Here is a 25,501-nt window from a genome sequence, read left to right on the forward strand (position 1 = left end):
ATACGTTAAAGCAGTGGCTTCGGAGACAATAGATGAAGAATGAGAGTCGAGAAAAGAGAAGACCTCGGGAGTGAGACAATGTTCAGTTCAAGTCCAACCCCGACCTGCTTAAAATTCAGTGTCAGTCACAAGAGAATAGACTGAGGGACTTTCAGAAGAACGAGTAAGAAACAGCAAGTGCACCGGAAGTCCCGAGGAATCCTGAAGCGAAGCTGAAAGACTAGCGACAAAGCCCGGGGGTGTTATAAATGAGAGCGCGAGGCTGGGCCAAGTCAATTAGCTGGGCTCAGACAGGATTCCACAGGATGCATCTATTTGGATGGAAAGAAGGTACCTGAATGGGCCAAAGCCTCAGCTCTGCTATGGGATGCTCTGGAGAACCACTCTCTAAACATACCGGAGCCACCCAAAGGCTACTCTTCTCCCTCTCATTTGCCACCTATGGAATCTTTCTCCATGTCTTTCCCAATTTAATTCCCTAGCAACTCATTTAAATGGGCTGGAAGGAGCGGGTGGCCCGGCAGTTGAGAACACTGGCTGTTCTTCTGGAGGACCGGGTTTTGACTCCCAGTACCCACACAGTAACTAACAACTTTCAATAACTCCAGTTCCACAGGCACTGTGCGCATGTGCTGCAGACATACATGTAGGCAAATACTCGCACATATAAAATAAAAATAAGTAAGTGGGCTAGAAAACTGAGACTCTAAAAGGTACAATTTGTTTTTCCTCCAAGGACCAGCGCCTCCTAGTGGTGGACTTGGGGCTTGAAGCCAAACTCCACCTCTTTCCATTTTGCAGTATCCAATAGTCAGAGAGATCTTGCAGGGGAAATGGAGAGCAAGATGTTCGTGCAGGTTGCTACTTACACAGGCAACTGACATGTCTTTTGTTGTTTTGACACAGGATCTAGTGTAGGCCAGCGGGTCTGAAGGTGGCAGCTGCCTAAGGCTGAGAAGGAGCCTGAAATCCCGATTCCCACCTCTGGACTGGCTGGGATTACAATTCCACTTTAAACAGTGCCAGGGATTGAACCCAAGACCTCTGGTACTCTAGACCAGCTCTCTCTCCACTGAGCTAAATCCGGAGAGATGTACTAGGAGCTGGAGGTAAAAAATCAAAGCACAGACGCTACTTTTAGGGAACAGGAGAGTTTGTGTGACTACGTAAACAGGCAACGCATTTCTGTCTGTGAATCCAGACGGACTCTTTTAAAAACGGTCTTACCCAAATTTGGTAACAAAGAAGTGTGTGTGTGTGTGTGTGTGTGTGTGTGTGTGTGTGTGTGTGTGTGTGTGTGTGTGATCACCTCTACTCACGTTTCGAAGTGGACCTGGAAGACTGCGTTCTATCACTCCTTGACCCTGATCTTCCCCCATCAATGTCTTGGTCATCTGGCTCCTTCATATCTTCTGTAAGTACGAAATGAGAGAGAAAGACCTAAGGCCAGAGCACGGAAATGAACAGATCTCTCCCCAGCAGTCCACGAGCACCAAAGACCATGTGTGCTGACACTCGTGCGCCTTCACAAGATGGCGTACAGTGGGAGGCTGTGAGCGACACCATGCACCTCGATGCAAGTGGGTGCTGGAATCATAAGTTTCCATTGTCCAGGCACACCTGCCATTCTGGTGCACTCTGGTTTTCCCAAGATCCAAACTGAAACACGACGCCCACACCCATCTTTCCTCCAAATGCATTCCCACTAAAACCAAACCTCTGCCACCCTTCTTTTGGTGGGTCGATTGTCTCCTTTTCCTTGTCCTATTATCAATCCCCATGAAGTTACTGATAAGGCCATTGTTGGAGGTTGGTTCTAAAGCTTTGATTCAATAGAGAATCAGCGTGTCCAAAGCTACTTGTCCCCAATTGGTTTTTGATCGATCAATAAGGATGCCGACAGCCAATGGCTGGGCACGGGGCGGAACCCTTAAGAGTTGCGCAGGCTGGGATGTAGAGAGAAAGAGACGGAGGTTCGCCAGGATGCAGGGAGAGATAGGTGGATGGGGGGAGCTTCAGGAGATAAAGCCAACCCGCCATGTAAGATTTCCACTTCCGGGATTGGACCTAGGGTAGGAGACACAAGATTGGAAGTCATTGAGTTAGGAAAGGCATTTTAAAAATAAGCTAGTGTGTGTGTGTGTTTTATTCGAAGATCCAAAGAGCAACCCGCCGGGAATACAAGCAGAGTAGCCAAAGCACACAAAACATTTCAAATATATTTTTGAGCACATTCTCTGTCTCAAGTCTTATACAGGCACCAAATTACCAGGGTGCAGGGAAAATATCATGGACAGCCTTGAACTTCTGGGAGTTTATTGTTTAGAAACACAGACATTTAACAAATAGTAGGAATGCGAGTGCTACAAGAACTGAAAATGGAAGAGCAAAGGTACCGTGGGCGTGTGTAACAAGAAAGTTAAACTAAGTTTAAGGCTTAGGGAACCGGGGTTTGTGGCAGAAATGATGACTTGGTACAGGCTGGGGAAAAACTATGTTAGGCAGAGAATACCTCCGAATGGCTGAACTTAGCCTACTGATAAGCGCAGGAGCCATGCATGGTTTACTCGTGGCTGGGACGAAATACCCAGCAAACGCAAGTTAGGGAAGGGTGGCTTTGTTCTGGTTCACAGTTCAGTGGAACAGGCCACCATGGGCAGCAGGAGCTGAGAACAAACGGCTGTTCCACTGCCAGGGCTTGAGTTCTCTTTACCTGTTTATACCCCATCCCATGTTATGGTGCCGTTCACGATGAGGGTGGGCCTTCCCATCTCAGTTAACCTACTAAAGGAAATCCATCGCAGACGTGTCCAGAAGCCTGTTTCCTGGAGAGTCTAAATGCCGCCAAGTTAGCAGTCAAGATTAACCATAGGGAATGCATATGAAGAGGAGGCGGATTGCCAAGTCACATGACAGTTTCATGAGGGAAGTCCATACTGTTCTCTCCAGTGGCTGTAGGACATACATTCTGATCTACCACATATAAGCAGTTCCCCCTTTTCCATTCTCTTACTAGCTTTCTTTGTTTGTTTTGCTTTTTTTTTTAATCTAATAGCCTTTCTAACTGGGGAAAGATAGTGATAGATATTTTTTTTTTAAAGAAATCAACATTCAGAGTGTCAGAAGGAAAGTGAACCTTGTCTCTAGGTTATATAATACAGGCTCTAGATTAGTGAAACTAGATGGTTGGCTCCCAGGGGCCACTTGCCTTCCTGAGCCCATGGATAACGCAGGAGGTGAGCAGTACAGGTATCTCCCAGTGACTTGAAGCCCGGCTTTCTGTTCAGCTTCCCACTGTCTGAAAAGTTCATGGAGTCTACTTTCTGCTAGGTTATCTCTCCACCATCGGTGAAATGAACCAATTCAAGACAGATTAGATTATATTAAAGGCAGGTTTATTGAGAAGCTGCTCTTGGGTGGGTGAGTTCACTGGTCCCAAAGACCAAGGCAAGGAAAGTTGCCATGGGGAAAATGGGGGAGGGTCATAGAGGAGAGAGAGAGAAAGGCAAGAGAGAGGAGGAGAAAGAGGAGCAGGAAAAGAAAGAGGAGGAAGAGGAGGAGAAGAGAACAGCATAAAAATGTCTGGATTATATAGGAAGGAACTTCCTCCGGGGAAGGGCAGCCCAGACCCTAGGCTGGAAAGTTCAGGAATGGGGTAGGGTATGCCAGCTAGGGACTGAAGCATGCTGGGACAGCCTGGAGGCCAGGTCGGCTTTTGTATGCAACTCAGTCCCTTGTCCTGGGGTCTGAAACCTAGCACTTTCTACCTGCTGTCTTTCTTTTCCTTCATAAACTTTTAGTACTCTGTAATGGAGCGATTCTCAACCTTCATAATTCTGTGGCCCTTTAATACAGTTCTTCATGCTGTGGTGACCCCCAACCATAAAGTTATTTTTATTGCTACTTCACAACTGTAACTTTGCTACTGTTGTGAAACACGGTACAAGTATCTGTTTTCCCGGGTGGTCATAGGCATTGCCTGTGAAAAGTGTCATTGGACACCCCCAGAAGGGGCTTGACCCACAGGTTGAGAGCCACTGATAATGAGAAGGCTGATTCCATGGCAGGCTTCATGTTGGCAGTTCAGAACTGGGCAAGTCAGACAATGGGTCAGCAGCAGTTTCCAGACTTCCTCAGCTACTTCCTCAGCAATGGTTTCCAGCCCCCATGCCCCAGTAATGGAATGTCCCTAGAGATGGAGTAAGATAAAGGTCACCTACCCTGGAATGCCCTAATGTGCTTTAAATCAGGCCCTAATGTGCTTTAAATCAGGCTCACTTGGTTGTCTCTCTATCTTGGTAATGGGAGACCCCCAGCGTGCTGGACTTCTGCAGAATAAAACACTCTTTGTGTTCACATACTATCTGAGTCCAGGGTGTCATTCTTCAGAAAATCGTGGACCCTTACAATATAACTGGATATAAACTAGATGCATATTTTTTTTCTAAAATTAGGTCCAGAGGCCTAATACATTTACTCATAATTATTCAGTAGAAAAACAACCAATGGTGGCAAGTAGAAACCTGACCCACAATGGAAGATAAACAGATACAAGAACAAAAGCATCAAAATGCTGTCTGGGCTGTCATGAATGTTGTATTCCTCACATGGCCAAGGCTGCTATGAAATAAACCTCAGTATCACAAAGCCAGTCAGTGTCAGGTTGTGTTGAGTGTGGAAGAAAACTCTAAAACCCAGAGACTTCACCCAGTAATCTGAACTAGCAATAGTGGCCTATTTTTAAAAAACAAAATTAAAAAAACAAAGAACAACATCCACAACAACAAAAGCCCAGGCTCATTCTTATCTCCCCTGGGTAGTACCGAGGGATGGAGGATTTGTAAGATTCATGTGAGCAGGTCAGGTATGTGAGACTCTTGGGATCCGTGAACAGCCAGCTGACGTGGAGCAAAGTGGCTTTTAGAACTTTGCTTGTTCCTTTGTTTGTTCTGCTGTTTGTTGTTACTTAGAACAGACAGACAGGGAAATTACACTGTAACCTCAAGAGATTTTGAAGCCAAGGAATACTGGGATCACACCCAAGCTTGGGTATCAAGTAGGCATTGGGTTTCAGATTTCAGGACAAGGGACTGAGGTGCATATTTTGCACACCAAAACAGACCTGGCCTCCTGGTTCTCCCAGCATCCCTCAGTCCCTAGCCCCAACCTTGAACTTTCCAACCTACTGTCTGGGATGCCCTTCCCCCAGACGATCTTCCCTATATCATCTATACATTTTGATCTCTCTCCCTCCCTCCCTCCTTTTCAGCCTCTGGCTGCTTCAGAATTACTTAGAAAAACCCACAGAATTAACAGAGTCTCATTTTACTAAGCAAACCTTTGTAGATCCAGGCAAAGAACAAATGCTAAGAAGCAGGAAGAAGCAGGGGTTTGTATGAAATGCATAGGTTTCTCATATATGATAGACACTTTCCCTCGCAATACCGCGGCTCTTCCTTAACACATGTGAAGCCCAATAATTATGAATCTAGGCTTCCATGCATCCGAAGTCCCAGCAATCCAAGCGGCTGAGGGAGAAATCTTTCATGAGCCAGACGTAGGGCACGTTGCTCTAAGTCATTCACCAGTCCAGGAGCTGATCCTCACTCCCCAAACCTCGAACAGCCTCTGCCGTGTGCTGGACCGGCCACAGCTAATAACCAGCAAGTGATGTAGGAAACCAACTCAAATTTGACTTTATGAAATACAGTTGTAGAAAAATAAGAATAGCTGTGGTGGGGCCTTTTGGTTTGCATGCTTGCTTGTTGTTTTGGTTCTTATCTGATGGCAAACACAGCGCTAAACCTTTCTGCACGCATTATCAAGATTGTTTTTAAAACACAAGGCAGATGCTAATTCCATAACTCTGCAAGTGAGAAAGGCGAGCAGCTAGACACTGAATCCTTTCCTGTCACCCATCTCATGCCATCCATTTCCAAGACCTGTCGCCAGATGTCCAGCTAGGAAGACTTGAATTCACCCTTGTCCCTACCTCTTCAAGTAACAGGCTCACTGCCCCCTGTCACTGCAGATAGCCTCGGATCCTACCATTTCTCTAATTCATTTTAGCTCTACATTTTCTTTCCCTGGGAGCTGGGGAGGAGAGACGCTGTTATTCCAGAATACCAGGGTTCTGTTCCCAGCACTCCCGTGGCAGCTCACAACCATCTCTACTCCATTCCCAGGGGAGCCAATGCCTTCTTACAGCCCATGAGCACTGTGGGACACAGACACGCATCCAGACAAAGACTCTACACATAGAACAAGAATGAGCAAAGCCTTTTAAAAGTTTAGCTTTTTGTTACATTTATTATATCTTATTTGTGGGTAGGTATGGTACATGTGTGGAGGTCACAAGACAGCTTTGTGGACATTCTTCCCTTCCACCATGAGGATGACAAGGATGGGACTCAGGTTGGTGGCAGGGGCCTTAACCCACTGAGCAAGCTCGCCAATCTTCTAATATGTTTTCTGCCTTGCCCTTTGTATTCCTGAATGAGCTCCCAGAAAGTCACTCTTGTTTAAAGCGTTGAGTGACTATTGCCATCACAGAGAATACAATACAAACCCTCATTGTGGCACAAAGCCCTTTGTGGTGGGGTGTAGATCACTGACATCTCACAGCCCACTTTTGGTCCCTACTTCCCTTTAGCCCCTTTTCTCTAGGGTCTTACTAAGCAGACAAGTAAGATTACTTGTGACTAACAAATACACTGTACACTCACTTCCTACTGCCTTTTCCTATAATCAGCATCCAGCCACACTCCCAGCACCCTTGGCCTGCATTTGCATCCTAACAAGAACCCCAGGAAGCAAGCATAGCCATTTTTTAGAGGTAAGGAAAATAGTGTAGAAGGGCCCCCTTGACAAGACTCACAGCTAAAGGTGGGTATGGGTGGCTTTGCTGACCCAGGCACATTTCCAGCAGGCTTCCCTCTTCCCTTTGTGGTGACCTAACTTCTCCAGCTACCTGGCTGCTTTTTAATCTGCATCACCAGTTTCCTGAAAGGCAGAAGCTGTGCACAAGTCTAACCCGTACTGGTTGCTTCAAATGTTTGCGTTGAACTACCACACGAGGACCAGGAAAGTGCTCCAGGGAAACTGGACCTTACTAGTTCCACCTAAAAGGTGTTCACTGCTTTCTGGGTCGCTAACAGATTGAAGGGAGACTCCGAGGGGACAGCGCAGCCCAGGCTAAGAGCCCACTTACCAGAGGTGCTCACTACAGCAGCTGGTTTCTAATCATACCTGCCCAAGGACTCCGTTTACTGCGGTTGCCACAGCAACGCCACTCCGCCTCCTGGTAGTGATGTGGGGGAGGGGAACAACAGGCTGTTAAACGCATGCGCAATATGCCCCCCACGGCTTTGCCAAAACTGGGGTTGTTGCTATAGAGTTGTGTCTGCCCTGGGGACTGGACCTACCTCCCACTAGGGAACAGAAGCTCAGCATTCCAACAGTTTATGAACCAAATGACTGAGCAATCGGGTACTTGCCCAACTTTCCAATTATTTGCCAGTTAAAAACAAAACACTTAAAATGGTGTGGTCTTGGCTATAGAAGGCAGCTTCCCTGCTACACCAACCATTGAATGGCGTATTCGATGGTGGTGTAGCTGTATTTAGTATTTTCTAAAGCGTATCTGTGGTTTCTAAAGAGTAAATAAGGGTTTGTATTGTAAATTCTTGCTGCAGGAGGTGGGCATATACAAAGCACAGGCTTAACTTTGGGGCTTTTGTTTTTAATCTGAAACGTACTTATTGGACAAAGGACTTGTATATAGATTATGACAAGCTCATGCCTTTAATACAAAGGCAAATAACCCAAATTGAACAAAATGTTTTGATGCTACTTTATGAAAGAAGGCATACAAACATCAATGGACAGACCAAAATAAGAAAGGCATCCCCATCCGGATGAAACATAAATTCAGATACCATGACCTCGGTCACCAAAAAAAAAAAAAAAAAAAAAAAAAAAAAGAAAAAAGAAAAAAGACTGATCAAATACTGGGTAGGTTCAGGAATAACAAGAGAATGATCATATTGTTAGTGATGGTGTAAAATGGATGTCAGAAAAACCACCTAATTTCTTAAAATTTAACCATGCATTCTCATGTAAGGTAGCAATTCATTTCTAGTTTTGTATCTAAGACAAATAAAATATTTAACTTACTTCATAGTAGGTTTATTTGTTATAGATTAAAGATGGAAACAAGCCCAGGCATTCGGTATCAGAACACTAAGTATGAAATTATGGCACAATCATACGATCAAATTCTAATATGGGATATAAAGGTTTATCTATTGACACACATAACATGGATCAAGCTCAAAATCATGCTGAATGTGAGAAACCAAATTAAAATATTGTTGTTAATCCCGAGATTTAAAGGAAGAAAAGCCAATTCCACTATTTTAGGTCAAATTTGAAGCAAGCTTAATTAAATTTTAAATATTGACCAAGAGATGGACTTTGGTCAGTACCGCTCCCTGGAACTTCCCAGCTGAGTGGCTCTGAGACACACATTGCAGGGGTTTATAAAGATAAACACATAGGCCACAGTATTTCACACGAGGCTTTTATTATATTTCAGTGACCACAACCCCCAGCATTCCAGGAAGTTAGGCTAATTCCGAATGACTCCATTTTAATGAAATTGGAATAGGAACCACATTTTTTTAAATGATTTATTTAATTATTATATGTAAGGACACTGTAACTGCCTTCAGACACACCAGAAAAGGGCATCAGATTTCATTACAGATGGTTGTGAGCCACCATGTGGATGCTGGGACTTGAACTCGGGACCTCTAGAAGAGCAGTCAGTGCTCTCAACAGCTGAGCCGTCTCTCCAGCCCCAGAAATGACACTTAATGTTTTCTGCTGGTGCACAGGTGGTAGGACTAAGAGAGATGAACATATAAAGTCAGAGGACTGGTACTTTATACGCATCCTAAAATTGATTGGTAAATTAAGGTACAAGCATCTCACTACATAAGTTGTATGTTAGCTACAGCATTTAAAGGGTAGAGGTGACCCACGTAATTTTAAAACCCAGATACGGTTTTCAAATAGATAATGCTAATTTCAACATTAAGGCTGAAGAGGTATATGAGTAACTTAATTTACGAGGAAAGAGTATCAGAGTTCTGAACAGGGTGACTTTTATTTTAACACACACTCTATTAAGACATTAACTGCATGGCCTCTAGTTAAGAGCAAATATTACTCTCTATCATCTTTTCCTTTGACAGAGATAATGCTCTGGGGTCAGACATATCTTCCCTACCATCTCCAGTTTACCTCCGGTTTACAGAACATGAAGTCACGCCACCAGCTGCAATTCTACCTGTAGCAGTTCACAAGGTCTGACCCAGGGGTTGCACATCCCTCAGCCGTGTGCCTTCCTCAAGTTCATATCCCCCCATGCTCAGCTTCGCAGGAAGCCTCACTGCTTCCAGGCAGGAACGTTTCCCATCTGTGACTCGTTGTCATCACTTGTCACCGGCTAGCTAATTGAGAGATCAGTTGATTCGCCTTTGTTCTCGTTTCTAGGATTCTAGTTTTACTAAACCACCCACCCCCAATTTCCTTACAGTTTGGAGACTTTTAGGTTTTTTTTCTTCACTAATCAAAAGAAATAGGCACTTGATAATACTCTGTTTCCAGTATGGATGAGAACTTTGGACCACAACCAGGAGACAATGGGCCGGGTAAGCTAAAACCGGGGAGGGTCTAGCAGACATAGATATGGCGCTGTGCCACATTTGAAGGTTTGTTTCCTAAATTTTTGTTCTAATAAACAGAGGTACTAGTTAGGAGCATTCCAGGGCACAACAAGCATCAAGCGTGGGGGTGGCTAGCTGCATGGGAAAGATTGTCCTCAAAGCAAATAGGAAAGTACAAAAAAGAAGTGGGTAACTCTAGAGATTAGCTCTGTTCTAAGCCGGGTCCTGTGTGTAAATTCAGCTCAAACAATTAGATGAAAGCAGAGGTCCAGAATATTGACAGAATTAACCTTTGTAGTGATTTAACTTGTTAAAGCATTCTCTCCTCCCTCTCTCTCTATCTCTCTCTCTCTCTCTCTCTCTCTCTCTGTGTGTGTGTGTGTGTGTGTGTGTGTAGAAAATTCAGAACATGCACATGTGTGCAGGCAGCAACAGCATTAAGAGAGAAAAATATAAAGTATTCAAATTAAAAATAATGGCTTTCAAGGTTTAAAAGGTTTATGGGGAGCAAAATTAAAGGTAGGAAAAAAACATGTGTACTGAAGTGGAAATTTGTAGTTTCTTTGGAAAGTCAGTTATGTCAAATGATGTTTTGCTGGGGCACACAGGTGAAAGGATGTTTTGCTAAAGCAGACACACAAAAGGACATGTAATGCTTAGGGGAAAAAGAAATATATATATATATATGTATGTATTCACCTTACATCGATTTGCTGACCTTGACCTGTGGCGACTTCATAAACCTGACAAAGAACTTCTTGTGAGGTCCCTGTGGCTCCTTGCTGCTTCTGCAGACTTGAGCTAGTGTTGAGGATCGATTCTAATGTTTTGCCTTAATTTGGCTCCACAAATCACATGGGAATCTGTATCTAGAGGCTGAGGATCCCTGTGCCCAATTGTTTTTTTTTTTTTTTTATAGACCGTCTTTTATTGGTAAAAGGGCACATAGAAACAATAAAAACCACAATGGGGTTTCCTAGAAAAAACAATAGTACACAAAACATCTAAAGGAGAAGCACAGTGTTTCTAATACACAGAATTTAACCAAACTCTTTCCACATGGTAAATAGGGCAGTGAAAAATTTGCAGGCAATAGTCCCCTGGTTGTCCAAGACTTTAGAAAAACATTTTAGAGAGTTTAACAGAAAGAAAAGAATGTTGTAGAAAATATCAATCAATACAATTTTTTTTTACAGTGAGCAAAAACTATATTTAATACAGGGTGTAACCCGGAATTTGTCAATGTGTTCTTGGTGTGTAAGAATTGAGCATGACTTTTTTTTGTTTGTTTTGTTTTGTTTTGTCTTTTTCTTGGACTTCACACTGTCTGTGAGTTGTTTCTGGGGCAGTGCGAGCCTCTGGGGTTAGCATCCCACTATCAGTGACTGCATATTATGTCTGTTCTTTTGTAACTGGGTTATCTCACTCAGGATGATATTCTCTAGATGCAGCCATTTTCTTAAGAATTTGGTTAAGTCATTGTTTCTGGTGGCTGAGTAGTATTCCATTGTGTAAATGTACCACAATTTTTGTATCCATTTATCTACTGAAGGACATCTGGGTGCCCAATTGGTTTTTGATTGATTAATAAGGAGCCATCGGCCAATGGATGGACGGGGTGAAAAAGGCAGGACTTCTAGGATTCCTTAGCAAGAAACACAGAGGGAGGACAACAAGGGATTCTGCCATGAGGGGGGAGATAAGACAGACCATGACATGAAGGAGGAGGGTAAGAGGACCGACATGTAGATGCAAAGGGAAAGCGGCCTGTGGGAGGGCTGCCCAGAAGAAAACAGGGCAGCAAAGATAAAAGTAGATCTAGAAAGTGTTAACTCAGGAATACCAGAGGGGAGGGTGTGCTAGCTGTGGGGAGGTTTGGAGGTACCCAACCACTGAGCTAGTTAAGAGGTATCAAAATATAAAGGTTGCATGTGTGTCTTTTCAGTTGCGAATCCGGAGAACCCCAGAAGTTCAATCGCCCAGCTGGGAGCTCAGAGCAGACTCACTGCCACAGGCCAGTCGTCAAGCTTCATGGTTTCTTCTGGACTGAACTGCAGTTGCTGATTCCTGCGTGGTGTCTGCCAAGTTGACTGGTCTGGTTGCTGATTCATGTTTGGTGTTTGTTGTTGGACTGGACTGAGAACAATGAAGATTGGAATTGCCCCAAAGAACATTTCTAAACAGGTCCACTTCCCCCATATCCTATTAACCTTTCTTTTCCACTCTCTCTGGGGGGTGGTGGGCTAGAGGGGAGGTTGAGAAAAATGTATGCCTAAGTGTATCAAAGCATACATTCATAGATGGACAGTGCTGTTCCCAGAAGACACTGGTTTTTAAATGCAAATTTCAATGTTAGCATGAGATAATCTCTACTAGATATTGGTCAGGGATATGACGGAAAACCCCCACCCCTAAAGACCCCACATAGAGAAAACTACCATGCCATTGTTTGCCAACCATAACTAGATGTTGAGACCATGCTAATGAAGTATTAAGGAGTTCTCAGCTGCAGATGATTCACCTGTATCAACACCGTCACCATCCAAGGCTCAGGGAACATCACAGAAGAGGGGCAGGAGTATTAGAGAGCAGGAAAGCAGTGAAATGTTGGCTTCCAGACACCACGTCTGTTGCCACAGCAGCTGTGGTTCCCTGTACAAGAACAAGCTTGACAAAATACCAGTAGTCACAGGGAAGAGGCCCTGTGGCCCTGCTTTTAGTGGAGGAGCTAGAAACAGCTGCTGTTCCTCAGGAAAGGAGGCTACCTCTCCTTTGGTGAAGTGGGCTATTGGTAAGTTGCCCATGCCCCAGTGGCGGGCCCACACTCAACTGCATGCGGGCAGCACTATTTGGACTCAGGTTAGTAATGACAATAAAATAAACATGAAGCTGGGAGGGAAAGAAGAAAGGCACTAGGAAGAGTTGGAGGGAGGTAGTGATGGGTGCATAAGATAAAATGCAAAAGACTAAAATTTTTTAAGGCAGCATTCATGGGTCTGGGGAGATGGCTAAGCCATGCAAACATAAGGAATGGAACTCAGAGCCCCAGCACTCACACAGTTGCCAGGCAATATGACGGCTCAATTGTAATCTCAGTGTGCAGGAGATGAAGACAAGAGAACGCAGGGGCAAGCTGGTTTCCTGGACTAGCTGAAGTGGTGAGCTCCAAGCTTGGCATCAGTATCTATGATGGAGAGCAATCAAGAAAGGCATCCAACTTCAACCTCTGGACCTTCACACAAAATGCCCTTGTGCACGTGCACTTGCACACACAGGAGAGTTCACACACATGCAAGAACACCCTTACACACATGCCATACATATACACATGGGGGGAGGGAAGAACACACAGAGAAAGCAGAAAACAAAGTTTTGGTGAGGGGTAATACCAAAATGATTTTATGTCAGACAAAGACAGTCTCTTAGGGTTTCATCGCTGTGAAGGGACTCCATGACCAAGGCAATACTTACAGAAGCAAACATTTAATTGGGGCTGGCTTATAGTTTCAGACGTTTAATCCATTATCACCATGGCTGGAAGCATGGCAGCGTACAGGTAGACGTGGTGCTGGAGAAGAAATTGAGTTCTATATCTTGATCCCAAGGCAGCCAGAGGGAGACGCTCTTCCGCATTGGGTGGAGCCTGCGACCTTAAACCCTACCTACAGGGTGACACACTTCCTCCAACAAGGCCACATCCCCTCCAAGAAGACTATACATCCTAATAGTGCTGTTCCCTGTGGCCATTTAAACACATGAATCTATGGGGACCATACCTATTCAAACCACAAAACAGTCTTTATGAAGCAACTTACAAAATGTACAGAACAAGGGGAAGAAATCGGCAAGAAATGAAACAGATACAAATTCCACACACTGCCAGAAGAAAATGATTTTACTTTTTGCTATAGTTTAGAAGAAAATAATTTTACTTTTTGTTATAGTTTAGAAGCCCACAGTGCTTCTTAGAACAGGGTTCTCAACTTCAGAGGGAGGAAAGGAAAGGTCTGAGTCAGGGGAACTTGAGTGTGATCCTTTCCCCTTCCCAGCTCACTCAAGTTGAAAATTACTATCACAGCATGGCAGATGTCAGGGAAAGAAACTGGAAACAGAAGTCAACACTTGAGAAACAGCACATGAGAGAAAATCCACTTTAGGTGATTTAGGGGAAGAAAATTACTAACAGTTCTTATATTTGTTTTAACATAATCATTAGGTCAGTGTACTGCATTTAGACATTTAAACAGAATGGTCATCACCACTGCTGAGACCTGCCCCCAGCATAGCTGTAGCCATTCTGTTCCATGCTTGCCAACTATTTCATATTGTTGCTATAACATGCCTTCTAGTCATTGATGTAGAAAAAGAACTTGGTCATGCTGACCACATACCCCGTTATGTTTTGTATGTTTACCTTAAGAAATTCCACAGAGCTTTATGTAGAACCCATCAAATTAAAAGTGAATATGAACTGTTATGTTTAAAATGGCTTGAGTCGGGGCCGACCGCTGAGCAGCACTTCCTGCAGCTGCGCATGAGCTCACCGTGGTTTTCACAATTTTAGCCTTTATAAGCAGACAGAGAAAGATGGTCATGGTTGTAGCCTCAGCTCTGAACTCTAAGCTATGGCCTTGATCGATCAGTTTTAGGGTGTGTGTTTAGTAAACCATTCCTGTCTGGCTGAGATCAGTGTTTGTGTGGTTTATGGGGCAACTCCTGGACCCAACAATCATTACTTACTAGATATACACATTATCATTTTGAAATTTTCACACTTAAAAACTAAAAAAGATTTTTATTACTTGCTTAAGCAAGATAATCATTCCTACACCGAATTCGTGTTCTTTTGTGGAGACAGGGTCTCCACAGCTCAGGCTGCATGGAACCCATTATCTACTAGACAGCCTCCTGCCTCAGACTCCTGAATATGGGATTGTAGGTGAGCACCACAGCCTCAGCCTTTAGTTCTTTTAAAGCTGCGCACTCAACTTAAAATAATGGGTAATATTTTTTTTTCCTGAAAAGCCAGAACAATTTTATTTTAAGTTATACATAAGGCAAATTATATTCTTCTAGGAAGTTGATACACATTTAAATAACACTAAATAACAAAAAACATTCAACAGCAATGACAAGAGTAATAACGTATTACCAAAAAGTTTAACAAGGTTAAACAAATATAAAACTTTAATTCTCCTACAGAGTTTTATTCACACGGAATCCATAGGTTAGATGTTTTGTTGAAAAACTCATTTAAAAAGGTAAAATAATTGTTATTTTCTGTTTCCATGAATAGGGATAGCTTTGCAGGTTTTATCTGAAGAAAAATGTTACAACTTGAAAAGAGAATCCATGAAGTGGGAAGGAGAGGCCAGGACAAAGCCACTAAGGACATCTCTGCTTGGGCTTCACTTATGGAATGTGGGCAGAAAGAGCAAACCAGCCTTCTTCACTTTGCTTGTCAGTCTGTTGAACAAAGATGCAGACAGGGGTTAGATGAGCCACTAGAGACTCACCGACATTCAACAAAGTCACATGTGTGTTCCATGGCACTGACATGTCAGCCCTCCTGACAAAGGTCCTGCCTATAGACACACCAAGCAGCTGGGTGCCTGCTCAGCAGGTGTCCCAGGAAAACCTAACTTTAAAAAGGAGAAATCCAACCTTTATTCAAACTGTAGACACAATTTGAAACATGATGAAAAGAAAGTTATTGGATCTTAGTAAATTAAATAATACTAAGTTCCATAAAGCACGGGTATCAAGGAGATAACTTTAAGCTTTTCAGAATGTAAAAATCAGAAAGGACAAAATTTTAAAGCCAGGTAACTGGAGTAGCTAACTAACTAAGGCAGTTGGGCTATGCATCTCTATTCTATGATCTGATACTTTCCTATATCTGTTACCAGTTTACCTCTGGAAAAACAACTTTTACAATTCTAAAGATATTCTTACAATTTTCTATGATAAATACTGAAATTTTCAACATTATCAAAACAAATAAAAGTGCCTCCTGTGAAAAATCTAAATAAATTATAAATGTTTAGCATCCAAACAGTCTGGACCAATCCAGAACATATGAAAACGTACAAAGAATCCACTTACCCCCTACATTATCACCCATCTAACAAAGGTACTTCAGCTGTGGTTCACTGGCGTCAAGTAGTAGACCCTAGACTCTGGCTATCTCGAGCTCTACTTCGTCACACCAACAACGGCAGGAGCAATACCCCAAATCTATGATCCACTCAAGACCATGGTACTTGGGAGTCAAGTCTGAAACTTGTAATTCCTAGTCTCTGAAGACACTTGGAATCCTACCAAATTTTAGCTCATTTCTTAGTTACCATATAAGACAAAACAAACATATGACTTATTGTTTTTCAAATGAAGCTAAATTACAGTATTTCTTTTCCTTACACAATTTTCTATTATGTTAAAGACATGAAGGATAACTATCTTCCCCTGCTCTCTCTCTTCTCTCAACCCTACGTAGTACACTAATTATATTTTATAACATACCTTTGTTCTTGGATTAACTGGTGTGAACTTCCCACTTCCCGAGGTGGCATTCAGTGGAGAACAGGAATTGCTAACCGCCCCTGAGGATCTGTCCAGGAGAAATAAGCAGGCAGTCAGAGGGTGAGACCACTAGTCATCAACGATTGTGTAGCTGCTCTCTTGACTCGGAAGAGCTTGTAAAGGTCTGGCTGACAGGTCCAAATGACAGGTCGTAACACATTACCAACTAAAAACTTAAAACTAATAGTTTACTCTTGGGAGTAGTTTAGCGTTACAGAAAGAGTAAAGGTTCAGCATTCTCTGTGACCGTCACCTCATCTCTAATACAGCTTCTCTTATAACTTCCTGAAGTAATGCATTACCACTGGCCACCCAACCCTGACTCACTGTTAACAAAGCCTGGTTTTCACTGGGGTCGCTCTGTATGAGATACATTCTGCAGATTTTGACAGACAACTGCACATGCCTTCCATATAAAATACACACAGGTAAGTTTTTAAAGGCTGTGAGGCAGTGGAAAGTTGGTCAGGGTAGCCTAGGAGGATGAGAACTGTAGCAGAACGGTACAATACAAGGATGCAGGTTGGAGACAGAAAAGCCAGGGAACTCCTTCCTGACCCGCCTACCAATCATGTGGCTCATCTAGGCCAATCAGCTCTGTGTTCACTTACTACAAGGGTGAAAGTGCTACTTAGTCAATGTGTCTGCCCTGGGATATAGCATCTCCAAATTTTGCAGCCATTAATGCATAAAGATTTGCCCATTTTTATTTTAAGCAGACAACCCTACTTAGTTAAGCTTACCTCTCACCGTATTCTCTCTGTATGAGTGAGTCTGTCTGAACTTAAGTTAAAAAGATACTGAGTGCAGAGAGAAAGGCACACAGACACTCTTGATGCTTTGATAGCAGTAGCCTGGGCCCTACCTTCTTGAACTGATCCCACTGACAGGAGAGACAGTATTGCATTTCGAACTCTCTGCAGCCTCCACTCCTGGAACAGATACCTCGATGTTTCGCTTTCCTTCTTCTAAGATATAAAAATAAAATTTAATTTCCTTACTTCTCACTAATAAAAGTAACATTTTTGCTCAATTTTAATATTATTAGAAATTATACATTACAATTTTAGGTGATTATTTATTTTTAACATGATGGCTCACAGAAACACTTTGAGAGATGCTTTTTAAAAATGAACTGTTAAGACAAGTGGCAGCATGCCAGTTCATAGAACGCCAGAAGCTTCTAACAAGTAGTATCACATCAGAGCAAGAAATGAAAAACAGTGGGCCCTAAGATATACTGAGGAAGAAGGGAAGGAGTCGTCAGGGGTGGGTGGGGCTGGGGTGGGTGAGCAAGCCTTAAAGTTTAATTTTTCAATTTGATGAATTTAGCTCACAGGCATTTGTGAAATCGTCAAAGAATTTTAAAAAATTAAAAATAAAAGACAGCTAGCCTTAAAGTTTTATCAAATTTTCAATTTGATAAAATTAACTTGGGCTTCTTTTACCTTCACAGGTATAAAATCTGGTCCTAAGAATGACTTGTAGGATCCTCTATGACTATGATAGATATAAAGTATTTCACTAATAAATGTCTGTTGATTACTTATCTACTTGAGAAACCCTAAAAATTCACATAATTAGACGTTGCTTTGGCCATATGAGAGTCCATGTCTGCTGCTATAAATCTGATCAAAACCACGTGACAGGGAAGGTCATAGGTACCGAGCAGAAGAGACTTTACTTCTGTTGTCTGACTAAATTGTTATGTCAAGCTGTCTTCTAAGTATCTCTATTTACAGCCACATAAAAAAGGCTACTACTCTCAGCCTTATTCAGAACAGCATGGCTTGGCAGAGCACAGTAGTGTATGCAGACCCTTGGCTATTCACAGTGCTGAGAATAAGAGACAGTAAAGTACCAGACTCTCAAAACGACATATATAGATCCTCCTCCAAGGCTCACAGAAAACCATGGAAGAGGGTAGAACGAATGTAATATGTGGAAGATGGGGAGCAGGGTTGTGTTCTGGGCAGAACGAGGCCGCTGACATCAGGCAATCACAGTGCCTGTGTTTTCCTGCACTGGGCCTGAACAATAATGGAGTAGGGAGCTGTGGAGCCCTACCCCTCTGTATTGAATTATTGGCAATTGATGGATTCTGGGAGTTGGGAGTGTCACTATCTTTAGTTATGTAATACTGGGACCAGGCTTTGTGGGCTAGTTCTGTATCAATGGTCATTCAAACCATCCTTAAAAGCAGTGGGTTAAAAACAAGCTATCAATATGAGAAAGGAACCTGTGGGCAGGGGGCTGGCTGGGGTGTAACGAGAAAAGAGTAGAGAATGAGAAGAACCAGAGGGTATTACATTCATGTATAAAACTGTCAAAGGACAAGGCTAATTTTTAAAAATTTCCCCAGTTATCCTACAAAACCATGACATTGTTTACTCTAATTTCTACTATACCCCACAGAGGTTATGACAAAACCAGGAATTCTGTTTTGGGTATGTTGAATACGAGATGAGATATAAAGGTAACGTTCAAGCTCATAGAATGCAATGTCACATTCAATCACAAAATCATGCATTAGGCTGTTTGCTGACATTTCCTCTGCACTTGTTGTTTGCTGCGTGGCCCCCAGTTTGGTGCTGGAGTTTAAGACCCTGCATGGCAGGCACCTTGCAGAGTTCATCTGTATTTGAACAATTTACGTATTTAAGCCAGAATTTTGCCTCCAGCCTTCGTGACTAAGAACTGAAGACAGCTAGCAGTCACTGAGGAAGGCAAGAATAAATACATATTATATATATAATGCTGGGGCTGCATTATCTATTACCAGTAACCCCAAGAGTCTGTTTTCTTGTTCAAAATTTCAAAAAAAAAAGTTATTTCCAACAGAGGTGAAAACGCTTACTGGTAGCATATGGGTGACAGACTTCAGCCAGCCACACAGGACACTTGGGTCCCTGTAAGCACCATGGCTTTTAGCATCTCAGGAACACCACTGATAGCCTTTCAGTTCGTCACAGTCCTTAGACTGGGCTCCCATCAATACCTTTGATGTAACACCACCCTTGACAGCATAAATGCATTTCTGACTAAAAGCCAACATAGAGCTACTTCATCTAATCAGCACTATTTGAACAGGACTACTATGAAAACAAATTTTTAAGTTATAATTATCTTTTGATATCCTTTACATATTCTTAAATGTAACAAAATAATGTAAAAACTAAATTGAGTGGAAATGTTTCCTGGTTTTAAGAGAGCAATTATTTGCAATCTGATATGATAATATTTATAGATAGTCTAATTTTGATGCTTATAGTTTATGTAGCATATATCCTAAGTGAGTCTCATACTATAATGAATTTTTCACTTAGATGGTGTTTCCCTGGATGCCAAGGACTGGCTACAGAGCGAGAGACAGCTTTCTGCCACTTACTCTCTGACCCACACCAGCCTCTTCTGGTATGAAACTGGAACACAGAATGCCCTGAGGTTCTTCTCACTCAATATGAACTTTCAAAATTGAGAGTGAAACCATACTTCTCAGTTTGTAAGTCATGAATCTGTGACCCACCGGCCCACGCTCTGAGAGGTGACTCAACGGGTGACACTGGTGACGAGGAAAGGTTCAAACCAACAAGTTTCTGCTGCTCTATCAGCTGGAGCAGTTTGCTGCGGGCCTCCATGCTCTGCCGGTTCAACTCCGCAATCCGTTCCTCCATGCTGCTCGGCGTTAGAGACTGAACTGCTGGGAAAGTCTTCAGGGGAAGAAGGTATAAATTCGTCATTAAAAACCACCCAATTCTGACTTTTACACTAAGTACCAACAACCAGAAATTCCCTTCAAATATTTATGAGCCTTGATATACACACATGAATGATAGGGTAAAATAGTTGACAAATCATTTAACTGAGGGCTAAGGAAAAGGCATACACAAACTCTTCTACTGCTGCATGAGCAGTCTAGTGGGACAGAGCTGTCCTGTGCCTGCATCTCTTACTACTTGGTGGGGGGGGGTGAGAATCACAAGAGCAAAGACACATCTACCACTGAGGTGAATGCCACACTCCTATCGATGACAATCACAGCAGGGACAGACTACACAGGAATATCTCTGAATCTGAAAAGAATGTTTTTAAAACTTCAATCTTTAAACAAGGTTCATGAATTATCTGGCAAAGACTCTTAATAATACTATTCTTTTGCTTTTAGCTTCAGAGATCTATTAAGAATATCCATGATTAGAAAGGAGCATCAGCAGGGTAGGTGAAGAGATAACATTTCAAATGTAAATACAGAAAGTAGCTAATAAAAAAATTTAAAAAAGAAAGGCGAATAAGACAGTAAAATAGTCTAAATAGAGAGTAAGAGCCCAAGCAATACAAAACAAAAAACTACTCCAGAGATACAATATAAGTTTAATTTGAAAGCCCAAGAAAAATCTCACCATTCGTAATGATTTTATTTAAATATATCCCTTTGAGGAGAAAAATCAATTCCTGATACAAATGACTGATTTGAACTATTGGCTTTTGCCTTTCTCTGTTTATTTATTTTTTTTAAGATAAGTAAACCAGTAACAGTCCAAGGTTATTTTGTATTCCAACTAAAACACAAAGGGACAGTAAAGGCAACAGCATCCCACCTCCCTTTCCAGGCTAGCATATGCAGAGTGGGAGAACAGAGTAACAAGGAGCAGGAAAGTCCCCCCTTTTCCAGTGGGGACTAAGAACAATTAGGGATTTTCTGTTTGTTTTCTTGTTTTTAAAAGGCAGATCTCACACTACAGCCCAGAAATGGTCTAACACTAAAGCACATGGCATGTCAACCCTGCCTCAGTCTCTTGAGGACTATTGAGCCAACATTCCTGGCACTAGTTACACAGGGAAAAAAGCCCTACTCTGTATGTGAGAGCAATGCTCCTCAGAATGGGAGTGGACCAGCTCTTGGTGGGACATATTAGAAAGGCACAGACGTCCCAGCCCTACTCGGTAAGCCCTACATTTTAGCAGGATCCTCAGACTGTTCAGATGCACATTAAAGTCTAACTGGTTCTTCAAATGTAACTTCTGTAGGAAACCCATTCTGTGCCCTAGAAAAAGTTATTCAAGAGTTAAAGGCCAACTACTCTTCAACATACCACATTAAGAGTAAATTACTTTTAATTAAAATCTAGTTGTGCAGCAAGCACTCTATGCCCTCCTAATTCCGTGTCATTCGTTCCTAGCTTATCCTCAGCCCTCCCACACATTTTCCTTAGTTCTGTTTTTTCAGACATCCATGTATTTTTATTTTCATGTTCAAAATAAACTAAGAGGTAAGTTTTATGCTTCTTGTAAGGAAGATATGTCAAAGCTATACAGTCACTTCTAAAGAGAAGTCTCTTCGGATGTCTGCATACTTGAGTATGAAATGCAGCAACTTCCATACTGGGGGCTGGCTTGCCAGCTTGTGGGCTTTGGGGGAGCTCCTGGGTCCTTAGGGCTTTAATAAAGGATTGAGCCACTGCAGGATCTATAATGTGATAGTATGATGGGGTAGGCGATGACAAGAAGGCAAGACTTAGCTAGAATAATTTCATTACCTGGGCATATCTTAAAGAGATGTTCCTTACCTCTAATCCTCTGGGCCACCATGAAATAGTGGCCTCTATCATGCCTTCCGGCCACCATGCGAGTCTGCTTGTCTAACCTAAGGGCCAGAACACTAGATTCTGACACATGGAGTAATCCTTCTGAAACCATGAGCAAAAACAAATCTTAACTCCCTGTGAAGTCCCTGAGGACCGCAATGACAGGTCTAACAGTCAACCCTAACTCCTGCTGTGTCTTCAGTCTCAGCTGGTACTTACAGCAGGCACTTCGCTGGCATTTCCCTGTTTGCTCGGCTCCCGGAGTCCGTCACCTTGCTCTCCCCCTGAGCTGGCAATATTGTTCAGGTGTGCCTTGATGGCTGAATTCTGCAAGGTCAGCTCAGCAATCTGGGCCATTATGTCCTTCCTTTGCACCAGTGCCTCAGCTGTTCTAAGTTGCTGCCCATCTCCAAGCACCGTGGGCTCCTCTGAGAACACGGGGTTTCTCGACTGAGTGCTAGGAAGGGAACTGCAAGGGGGCTGCGACAGGCTAACAAATGGTGGCTGGCTTTTGTTCTCCAGGTCTTCTCCCATGTGAGAGACTCTCCACCTCTGAGTGAAGAGACGGTTTTCCTCACTTGAGTTCTGAATGTCTGGATCAATAGCCAAGGTCTTCTTTTCCCAGTTCTGTTCCTTCTCTATGACTTCCACAGTGGGAGGAATTCGTGGAGCTGGACGAGTCTGAACAGTTCTCCTCAGTACTATAAGAATTTTAAAGCAGTCATAAGCATCTTATTTTTCTTCTTTTTAAAAAAGATTTATTTATTTTATGTGAGTACACTGCAGCTGTCCTCAGACACACCAGAAGAGGGCATCGGATCTCATTACAGATGGTTGTGAGCCACCATGTGGTTGCTCAAAATTGAACTCAGGACCTCTGGAAGAGCAGTCAGTGCTCTTAACTGCCAAGCCATCTTGGCATCTCTCCAGCCCCAAGCACCTTATTTTTCAATAAATAGTACTATAATCACAGCATCATGCTGTCACAGTAGTTAGGGACGAATATAATAGAAGGGTTTAGCTTCTGAGTGCCTAAAGTATCCCCATAAAGGAATATGTACAATCGTGTACAGAAACTTTCATATTTTTAATGTATGTCTGCACATGTACCTCCTACCCACAAACAGAGATGCATGCCTGTAAACACAAATGAGAAGGAATGATCATGAGTTTAGGGACAGCCAGGGTTACATAGTAAGACACTGGTGTGTATGTAGGCGGGGGTATTGAATAATTACTAAAAGGAATAAAAATATAAGCAAACATCATAATTTAAGGAATATTTTCTTATTCTAGACATAATAATTCCACAGACCCCTAAGAAATATTAAACTATTGAGTTAGAAAGCTGGAAAAAAAACATTAAAGTAAGAAATTCCCACATACTAGAATAAGAAAGCTGAGGTCCAGAAGAGGTGTCTTGGTGCAAATCTCCCCCCAAGTGAATAAGGAGGGCAAGCCACTAGCACATGACTCTCAGCCCAGCCCCTTCTCTATTTCCACCACGCTGATCTGACAGTGACCTATCTGCCACAGAAACAGCCAAGTACAATGCTAGTAAAAAGGATTTGCCACTTTCTTTAACCTCTGGAATCTCTTCAATTCCTTTACTGAAAACACATCAAAGTACAGAAAATCTGAGGAACTTAGAGTCCCAATAATAAAACTTAGGTTCTACTATTCTACAAGGAAATGTTACTAATTTTTAAAGAAATAAAACCCATACAAAATAGGAAAGAAAGCAACATCTTTGAAAAACGGAGCTAGAAAGCGGTCTCAGCAGAAGTCACTAGCACACAAACTGGAGTGCCACTCCGATTTCCCACAGGAGATAACTGCTTCCCCAGAGCTGTCCTTTGACCTCCATATACAAGCAACGGAACCCACATGCCTGCTTCTCTCTCTCAAAGTTAATTAATTAAATTTAAAAAGGTGGAGAGTGATAAAGGAATATAATTAATGTTGTCAACTGCTGGCCTCCACACAGACTCACATGTATGAGGGAACTCCCTCCCTAACACGCACACAAATAAACAAACAAAAATAAAAATATTTTTCAAGGACTAGTGACAAACAGTCCCGTTTGTTAAAATACTTGCCCCCAAGCCTGATGACCTGAATTTGATACCTAGGAAGCACGTGGTAAAAGGCAAGAATCCACTACCATGTTTCCTCTGACCTCCATATGTGTGTCATGAGCATTTGTGTGCACAAGACACACACACACACACACACACACACACACACACACACACACACACACACGTTGGTCAGAAGTAGCATGCCTTTGAAGAGTGTATTTTTCAGACCCTTCTCATTCTGTCTCTCGGCTGCCATGGGTGAGGAAGTGAGTGGTTTTCCTGGGCCACACCTTTTCTATCACCATTCAGAAAGAACAGAGCTAACTGACCAAAGACCACTGAACCCAGGAAAAATGTAAGTCCTTCCTCCTTCATGTACACACACATACATACACACACACATTTATCATATGAGTGAAGGAAAAAACACACAGCTTCCATGTAAATACAGAAGAAACATGTTTACCATCCTGCAGAGGAGAGAATTCCGAGTTGCTCTTCTGCCTGGGTGGTGTTAGCATCACAGCTGGCTCAAAGATATGTGTTGGGAAGTTATTGGCCATATTCACGTTCTCTGTGGGGGGTGGTCCCTGAGATAGTTTAACAGGCAAGTCTTCCCCTCTGAACATCAATGACATGGAGGCATTACTGTTTACAACAGGACCCTCTGAGAAAGATAAGAGGACATTAACATGAAAGGAACAAAAAGGAAGTATGGGTGCACACACTTAATAACTCCCCAGGCGCCTGAGAATATTAAACTAGTTAGTCAGAAAGCTAGAAGAGACATTAAAGTAGAAAATCCAGTACTTATTCTATTTAATTTTTTTATGTGTCCATGTGTTTGTGTGTGTGTGTGTGTGTGTCTGTCTCTCTCTCTCTCTCTCTCTCTCTCTGTGTGTGTGTCCATGTGTGTATGTATACTACATGCTTTCAGAAGCTCACAAAGGCTAGAAGAGGGCTTCAGATGTCCTGGAACTGGAGTTACAGGCAGGAGTTATGAGCTACCACAGAGGTACTGAACCTGTGTCTTAAGCAAGAAAAGTTAAGTGTTCTTAACCACAAAGCCATATCTGCAGCCTCCACGTATTTATTCTCAAATGCATCTAAGTAGTGTGAAAATTCCCAGAGTCCTCACTCTCAACTACATCCTCCTTTGCCAGAAACTCAAGAGACAATCTCTTGTTTTAGTAGGGAAAGCTGTGAAAGACACAAAGCTATTTTAAGAAAGCTACTAACAGACCCACCACCCACAGATTCCTAATGATCATAACAAATAAGGTGACAACTGAATTTTAATATACTGATTGCTGTGTACAAGCATCATTCTAAATCAAAGTAACTTGGCAAGTTATGTGTCAACAGTGTGCATTTTGTGCTATCCTAACAGGGTTGTAAGGCTGAGACTTAGGAAGATGTGGACCAGCCTTCACCTGTATAGCATTTCTGAATTTCCCCCAGGCAATAATGAGAATTCCCAATAATAACTGTAAAGTACATAAACCCTGTATTTCTCACCCTT

The 25,501-nt window shown here is 42.5% G+C and overlaps 2 protein-coding genes across 2 annotated transcripts in view; both read right to left on the reverse strand.

Annotated features, from left to right (window-relative positions):
- CFAP44 (cilia and flagella associated protein 44) overlaps window positions 1–1,407 on the reverse strand; it is a gene marked incomplete at both ends in the record, with an annotated part of 71,600 nt that extends 70,193 nt beyond the window's left edge. The window contains one exon of the mRNA XM_080919508.1: window positions 1,320–1,407. Within this exon, the coding sequence (XP_080775634.1) occupies window positions 1,320–1,407 (88 nt within the window). The remainder of the gene's footprint in view (window positions 1–1,319) is intronic.
- A 13,443-nt stretch (window positions 1,408–14,850) lies between these two features.
- SPICE1 (spindle and centriole associated protein 1) overlaps window positions 14,851–25,501 on the reverse strand; it is a 39,058-nt gene continuing 28,407 nt past the window's right edge. The window contains exons 13-18 of the mRNA XM_080918666.1: window positions 24,446–24,646; window positions 22,118–22,599; window positions 19,840–20,023; window positions 17,179–17,281; window positions 16,254–16,341; window positions 14,851–15,197 (exon numbers count right to left, since the gene is read on the reverse strand). Of these exons, the coding sequence (XP_080774792.1) occupies window positions 15,144–15,197; window positions 16,254–16,341; window positions 17,179–17,281; window positions 19,840–20,023; window positions 22,118–22,599; window positions 24,446–24,646 (1,112 nt within the window). The 3' untranslated portion in view covers window positions 14,851–15,143. The remainder of the gene's footprint in view (window positions 15,198–16,253; window positions 16,342–17,178; window positions 17,282–19,839; window positions 20,024–22,117; window positions 22,600–24,445; window positions 24,647–25,501) is intronic.

This window comes from Micromys minutus, assembly GCF_963924665.1.
Source record: "Micromys minutus genome assembly, chromosome: 7".
Classification (NCBI taxonomy): domain Eukaryota; kingdom Metazoa; phylum Chordata; class Mammalia; order Rodentia; family Muridae; genus Micromys; species Micromys minutus.